The 7895-nt window shown below is 51.0% G+C and overlaps 1 protein-coding gene across 1 annotated transcript in view; it reads right to left on the bottom strand.

Moving 5' to 3' along the window:
* Positions 1-209: 209 nt before the first annotated feature.
* The window catches only part of DOCK2 (dedicator of cytokinesis 2), a 398532-nt gene continuing 390846 nt past the window's right edge, over positions 210-7895 (bottom strand). Inside the window, exons 47-52 of the mRNA XM_041750396.1 lie at positions 7397-7534; positions 5742-5869; positions 4649-4820; positions 3486-3606; positions 1858-2000; positions 210-937 (exon numbers count right to left, since the gene is read on the bottom strand). Coding sequence (XP_041606330.1) covers positions 875-937; positions 1858-2000; positions 3486-3606; positions 4649-4820; positions 5742-5869; positions 7397-7534 — 765 coding nt within the window. The 3' untranslated portion in view covers positions 210-874. The remainder of the gene's footprint in view (positions 938-1857; positions 2001-3485; positions 3607-4648; positions 4821-5741; positions 5870-7396; positions 7535-7895) is intronic.

Below are 7895 nucleotides of genomic sequence, written 5' to 3'. Positions count from 1 at the left end.
GAAGTTCGTGATTCCTCCAAGAAAAGCTACCACTCTGACCTGGTGACACAATCCAAAGGCCCGACCGTTAGTCCACTGTTTTCCTAATTCTTGAGCATTTGGTTGGGTAGATTTTCCATTCCTTTCCAGAAGGGGAAAAAGGTAGTGTGAAGATCACCTGAAGAATGTTTTGGCAGACTTTTCTGGCACCCTACTCCCCAGCATTCAGCCCCTAAGGAACTGGAATCGTAGAGAAGATTCCTGGGGGTGGCATGGACAAGATGGGCAAATCTGGTGCTTGTGACAGGCTGGGGCCAGGCTCCTTAACATCACTGCAGGCCCTGGGTGGCCTGCCTTCCCACCTTCTGCAAGCTGCAGGGATGCTATTGATGGAATTATACAACAACGCTGACTGGAGCCATGGACCCAGTTTTATTGTCAGTAAGAAACAGCAACACTTTGGAGAAGATCAGCTAAGAAAAAGACTGGTTGGTTGTATTAAAAAATGTAAAGTACAAAACTATTAACCAAAAATAAAATAAAAGAATACTTTAAAGGCTTTTCTGTTAAGTGCTAGGACTTAAAAAAATGAAATAAAAATACAGCTCCTTATGCCTAAGAAACCAGGTTACAAAAAGATGTGCCTAGGATGTTGGGGAGAGCATGGTGGGAGAAAGCATCCTTGCTGGCTCCTCATGTGTGCATCCCAGAACCCAGGCTTGGGTGTCCTCACCCATCTCCTGGATTACTGGAGACCAGATCAGCCCTTGTTTCCCCTGAGTGAGGGCCACTGGAAGGAGGTCTCCCCACTGAAGAATCAACATCCCACTGTGTCTCTCTTCCTCTGGAAACTCTCCTCTCTGGCTTCCCACATGTGGCCTTGGTCACCAGCAGCTCACAGGTCTGAGGACAGGAAGTCAGGGATCTGCTTGCCTTCTTCAGCAGGTTTGCTGGCCAGCTTTATGGGAGAAGAAAACAAACACACGCAACCCCAGGATGGGAATCTCATGAGCACCAAATCGGGGCTTCCCAGTCCCAATCACAAGGATGTCTGCGCAAAGCCCAGGGCATATGAGGTAGGATGACCCTGAATGTGGCCAGAGAGGCAGTACCTCTAAGTGGCTAGAGCACCGACTTTGCTGTTTCATGCACTGCGGGCCAGTGGCTTCCCTAACTCCGTGAGCCATATAAAATCCTCACAGGCCCCGTGGAAAGTCACATCGGACAAGGTTTAGAAAGTGCTCAGCATGGTGCCTGGCTCACTGCACGCTCACAGTAAACTTGCGATTATTATAGTAGCATAGCAGAGTTCTGGTTTATATCATCTTGAGGATCAGAAGTGTCAACTGTACTTTTTTTAAAATCTTGAGTAAAGACTGACAAGTAACAATAGGAGATGGGATTTAAAAAGTCAGGGCTTGGAAACTAACTTTTAATTAGTAGGATTTTGTAATATAGGTTGAATAGGAAAGCTCCTCCAAAAAAAAAAAAAATTAAAAAGCACTTTCAGCTTCTAAAGATAGCTGACTGTTGTGGCTCTGACAGGCACCCCAAAGGGCAGTTCAAGAAAAGGATGGTGACTGGTCCTGAGGTCCCAGGGGTCCTGTGTGTGCCCTTGACACGTGACTGCAGCCCAGCTGGGGTCAGTCCTGCTCTGAGACCAGGGCCCAAGAGGAGAACTGCAGTGGCGGCATTTCTGGCCAGTGTCCCAGCCCCTGCAGACCCTGACCATGCTTCCCGGGGAGTGCTCACATGTGTGTGCGTGTGATGCACACACATGCTTGCCTCCCCTCCTTCCCATTTTCTCCTCTCTCTGCCTTGCTTTCTTCCCATATCCCTCCCACATACCCTCATCTTTCCACCCATCTGGGTCCTCACCATTGTCTTGAAGAACTGATTTACTTTCTTCCGTTTGAGTGTCTTCTTGTCGCCGTCTGAGAAAGGGAAGAAGGTCTGGCTGAGGCGGGGGGACGAGTTGGCGTCATCCATCCCAGGCATGCCTGCCACTGAGAGCGTGAGGGCTGGAGGGAGAGTGGAGAGACGGAGTGAGTGGGTGGGCAGAGGAGAGGCAGTGTCCAGGGGACAGGAGGGTGACGTGGGGGAGGCAGGCAGGAGACAGGCTGGAGGACAGAGACAGAAGCCAGGGAGGACACATCATGGTGCCAGGCAGGAGGTGGGAAGGCCTGCTTGCTGCCTTGAAGGGGGCTGTTGAAGCTGTCCTCCTAGGCAGGGCTTGCCAACCCCACAGGCAGGGCCCTTGGTGGAGCCTCTGTGCTAGAACACCGGGGATGTGGGGGAAAGCCTCCTGGCCGCTGGCGCTCTGATTTCCTCAAGGGACATAGCCTTTTGCCCCAAGGTGGGGAGACAATGTGAGCTTACTCACCCTTCCCCTTTCTATACCAGGAACCTGGCTTTCTCACTTTTCCCCAAGGCAGGGGCTGGGAGAGAACTGGCAGTTACAGCTCTCAGCTTGGAGACACACAGACCTGACAAATCAGCTACCTCTGGATGCTCAGTTTTGACTTTGGTAACATGGGGACAAGAGCACAGACCTCCAGGGTATCATGGTAGTGTGAGGATGACAGTGACATGACTGTGTGTCTGGCCAGACACCACAGCTTAGGGTGTAACTGGGCAGGGGTCAAAGGCACAGTTCCAGAGGCAAAGGGCCTGGCCTGAACTCAGCCTCTGTCTTTTCCCAGCTGATGATGTGTGAGAGACTGACATTCTCAATGCCTCAGCTTTCTCATCCACGCAATGGAGCTAAAGACACCATCTACTTTGTAGCTATATGTTGTGGTATAAATAAAAGATGAAGATTTTAGCACAGGGCCTGGTATTGGTCAGCACTCAGGACATTTCCTTGCTGAGATCTGCCTGCCAAGTTCCACAGGGCAGTGCAGGTCTGTCTTGTTCCTCTCTGCCCTCGTCCTTTGCGCAGAGAGCATGGCACAGAGTGGCTGGCACAGGGACAGCTGTGTGACAGATGCAGTGATATTGGGTGTGCCCATCCCCATTAGGGCTGCAGGATCCCCCTCTGTGTGCTGCTAACGTCCTTCCTGGACGATGACTGAGTGATGGTGGAAATAGGTATGAACACCTATGAATTAAACTATAAGATGTGGTAGCAATTTCTGCATCTTCCAGAAATAGTGTTCCAGGTCAACAAAGGAAACATAGAGTTTCTGGCCTGTGGGGAGGTCTGGCTGACTGAAAATCTGTCACACCAGAATAGCTCTGGCATGACAAATGGCTTCCCAGTGAATCCTGAGGACCAGAGTGACAACAGGCCTCCACCCCAGACCCAGGCAGAGCTTGCAGATTGGCTTCCCCTACAGAAGCGGGTGTGGTAAGAGCTCAGAGGACAGGGGCCCCTGAGCAGAGTCTCTACCCACCAGGATACCTGGCCCCTTTGCTGTACAGATACAGTCCCCACCCGTCTTCCACCTCCTGGAAGGCTCTGCTGTCTCTGTACCTTCTGGCGCTGGTGATGGCAGGGTGCATACCTGGGATGGTGGGCATGGATTGACTGGCAAAACTCATCTGAGAGAGGATGGATGCCCTGGGGGGAATGGCAGCATGCTCCGAGAGGTTGGTGTCACTCATGAACTCGTGCTTCCTAGAAAGCTGAATAAATACACCATGTATGCACATGTGCTTATGTGTGCACATGTACACACACAAACAGACACACATACACCACGTAGGCTTAGCGTTAGGCAGCTGTGGGCCTTAAAAAGTCAGTGATAAAGTACACAAAAGCTTAAGTGTACCTTGTACCAAGTTGACTTATTCTGCTTTGTATCATTCCATGTCAGCCTGCCACGTATGGGTGCATAGGCTGCACACTATATAACTCTAGGGGCTGCGGGGGGGGGGGCATTCATTTAGACTATCATGTCTAATGATATCATGTGAATGATACCCCCTAGAATTATAAAACACAGAAGACTTATTTCCAGTCTTCTTCCCTAGCAAGAGTAGCCTCTGAGGTCTACTGGGAAGTTTGTTGAGGGTCTTGTCTTTACTGGAAGGCATCTTAGTTGGACCCCTGCCCTTTCATCTGGCACCCCTCCCTGGCCAGTACATGTAATCCCTCTTCCCTTCCTAGGCTCCAAGAATGCCTTTAACAAACTACTCTTTCAGGGGAAACTAAGATTTGAACCCAATGACACCAAAGTCACTATTAAATAGCTATTAGTTAGAAGACAAAAACTCTCAAAGCCGGGGCAGGGAGTCCATCTCTGCAACTGCAGCTGGGCTCCCAGTTTCACTAGAGGAGCCCAGCAGGTCTGAGATGTCAGTGCTTGGAATGGCCCTTGGGCGAGGGACAGGGCTGGAGATGTAGAAGCAGCTGGCTGTTCTCCCTCTCTCAGAGTGTCACAGGCAGCTTCTCCCATCCCGCAAAGCCCCGCATCATGGTGGGAGAGACATGCACAGGTTGGAATCCAACAGCCCAGGTGCAAATCCCAGCTCCGTCCTGTCAGGTGGTGCGGACACTTGCAGTACTTCAACTCCCTGCTCCCCAGATGCCTCTGCATCACCTCTCTCACTGTAGATGGGAGGATCAAGTGGGACCTGGTGGGGGGGGGGTGGCGCCCAGACAGTATGCCTGTTCTGCAGCAGAGATGTGCTAATGGGTCAGAGGCATCCTTCCAGGGCCACTCACCCGCTTCAGGTCTGATTCGGCTGCTGCCTTCTCGTCTGCAAACACCACGCTGCTCCTCTTGGCCCTCTTCTTGGACCTCCGCAGCTTCACTTCTGGCAGCGTGCTCCCCACAGAGATCATCTCCACTGGCTCTGCTTTTGGAGTCTTAGGAGTTGCTAATTCCAGGTCAAAGCTGAAGGGCACAGAGGCAGCAGTAGAAACAGCAGTTAGAGCTTCAGTAGAACCATCTTGCAGGGACCCAGGCTGGCTGTGATGTCACTACAGGGGGTAGGGGGTAGATCAGCTAACCTGGCAGGGTTGGGGCAACTTCACTGCTCGCTTAATTTGCAAACATTCCAAATATAGAGCAAAATAAAAGTGAAGGAGGTGAGCCATAAGCAGGAAAGACTGGAGGTGAGAAGAGACACCTGGTTAAGATGTGGCTTTGGATTCAAATCCTTTACTGAATGCCTTTGTGCATATCTCTCAGCCTCCCAGAGCCATTATTTCCTTTCAGTAAATGCAGGTGTTTGCAGGACCTTGCAGGGTAGCCGCATGATGAGGTCTGAGGACTCCTTAGCACATTCTTGTATGTGGAGAGTCCTCGGCTCACATCCTCATGTCCTTAGAGTGGTGGAGTTGGGCTGGGTGGAGCAGAAGACTCCAGGATGGTGGGAGGAGAAAGGTTTTTCTTGAGGTAAGGGAGGACCTTCACAGAGGGATGAGTGGGTACAGGGGGGTCAACTCTGCAGGGAGGAGTTGAGGGTACAGCGCCCATGGTAGAGGGGAGAAGATGCCAGACTGAAGCAGGCTCTGTGAGGAGCTCTGGCTGCAGAGATCGCCAGGCTGGGAGAATGCCAACTGGAGGTGCATCTGCTGGGGCCTTAGGAAAAGCTACCTTGGGCTTGGGTCCCAAAATGAACCCCTCTCAGTGGCATTGAGGGTACAGGGTGACTGTGAGGGTTTAGTGAGGCACCAAGTAGTGAAAGGCTTTTAAGCAGAAGGGTAGGGAGGTGGTGTAATGGTGGCCTCTGGGGCAAGAGGGGGAGCAACAAGGCTTTGTTGGGGGCAGAGGGGAGTAGGAGTGCAGGGGGCTCCTGGGGCAGGGACTGACCTCTCAGAGGTGGTCTTGCTGGGAGTGCTGCAGTCAGAGTTCATGGAGGCCATAGAGATGATGGACATCTGCCTGTAGGAACGCAGCATCGACCGTGGACGGCCTACTCGCCTGTCCTCAAAGTCGGGCTGCAGGCGGGGAGAACAGAGTAGTTAGCAGCCAGGCCCTCCAGTTGGATGGGCCAGGTAATTCTTGTGGCTTCCGCCTTCCTGCTGCCTCCTCCACCTAAGCCAGGTGGAGCTTCAAGGCAGAGCAGGGCATCAGGACAAAAATTGCTGGCTGGCTGAAGCTAGGAGGTAGTTGTTTTAGAAAAGAATAGGGCTGGCCTTCATTCCTTGATCCTGGGAGGTGACCTCTTAACCTTTGCACTTTCCCCAGTGACAGGAGTGTCTTCATTCTTCATAGTGGCTGCCTGATACTCCTGAGAAGACTCAGGCTGGAGGCCCAGCCAGAGGGACCTACTCTGTGGTTATAGGGTCAGGCTGTGAACCAGGTGATAGCAGCTCAATCTCTAGGGAGGAAAAGGGCCTGGAGACTGATTTCAATTATGTGACCAATGAGTCACCCCCTCATGACTATGTAATAAATCCCAATAACAATTTTCAACACTGGCCAAGGTGAGTCTCCTGGTGGGTAATCATATGTGGATGTGCTTGCAGGGTAGGTAGGGTGATATGTTTCGAGGGCACAGACCTCACCCTATGTATCTCATCATTTGGCTGGTCCTACTAATTTGTATTCTTTATCATAAAACTGTAATCATAAGCATAGTGCTTTCTTGAGTTCTGTGGAATTCTGTGAACATGAGGGGGTTGAGGGAGTTCCCATATTTGTAATCAGTTGGTCAGAAGTGCAGGTGGTCTGGGAACCCTGGTGTCTGAAGTGAGGGCAGCGGAGGACTTTGCCCTTAACTTGTGAGATCTGACCTAATTCTGAGTAGTTAACAACCGAATTTCATTGCAGCGTCATGTCACTGTTGGAAGACAGCTTGTTTCATGGAAAAACTTGGGCCAGATGACAAGAGGCCTGGGTTTACCTCTACACTTTCTCAGGAACTCATGCTCCCTCTCTGGGCCTCAGTTTTGCAATCTATAAAATCAGAGGCTTGAGCCACATGGCCTCTATGAGATGGCACAGCCTTGATGTTTTAGGATTCCACTTCCTAGGGAAGAGGATAAAAACGTCCCTGTGAGCACCAGGTCCCTGGCCTTTTTATGTCACAGAGACTATTAGTGGCCAAAAGCATTGGCTTTGGAGGCCAACAGAGCCAGGTGAAAATTCTGGCTTCCCCTCTCGTGCTATGTGGCCTTTGGCAAGTAACTTAACATTTTTGAACCTCCAAAAGAGATGCAAGGAGTTGAAAATCATTCCTACTTCCCAGGCATGTTGTGAGGACTTAACGACTGGTAGATACCAAGTGCTGAGATCAGCCTGAGTACATACTAGGTGCTTTGGCAATCTCGAAGCACTAAGGGCTCACTTGCACCTGGTGTTTGTCTGGGGGTGACTGTCAGGGATCATGTTTAGAGGAAGGTTCTACTGGATCAGTTCCTCCTCCTCCAGAGCAGGTTCCTTTGCTGGGTCTCTGCCAGCCCCATTCCCCACACCCCAACTCTACCAGTCTCACCCCTCTCAGCCGCAGGGACCACCCGTACCATTTCTCTGACACCATACTCCTTCTCCACCTTCATTTTCAGGTTCTTGAAACATTCTTCCATCCGGTCGTGGAAGGGTCGCAAATTCTCTGACACCCTTTTCTCATGGATTTTAATTCCAGCTCCCAGGAAAGGGATCTGGAGAGAAAGGTGGTAAATGAAGAACTTGTTGAGGGCATTGAGGCCTCTGAGACCTTCACACAGGGTCTCTAGCTCTGGAAAATAGGGAAGCTGCCACCCTGGTGTTTGCTCTGGAAGAGGAAAAAGACTTTCAGCCACCCCTGCCCCGTAGGAGGTCAGATTCCTATTAGAGGCTGTATGTTTAGGAAAGAATCCCCGTTATGAATCTACTGAAGGGCAGAGTGTGGGGCTAGTGGGGAGGAGGTTCTGTGGTTCTCAGGTAAAACCTTGCCCCAAAATCTTTGGGCAATGCAAAAGGGAAAGTATGAATGTCAGATAGAAGGGGGATAGAAGAAAAGAAAGGCTGAAAGGAAAACTT

Source organism: Vulpes lagopus, chromosome 3, assembly GCF_018345385.1.
Source record: "Vulpes lagopus strain Blue_001 chromosome 3, ASM1834538v1, whole genome shotgun sequence".
Lineage (NCBI taxonomy): Eukaryota > Metazoa > Chordata > Mammalia > Carnivora > Canidae > Vulpes > Vulpes lagopus.
This window is presented reverse-complemented; position numbering and strand designations above follow the sequence as displayed.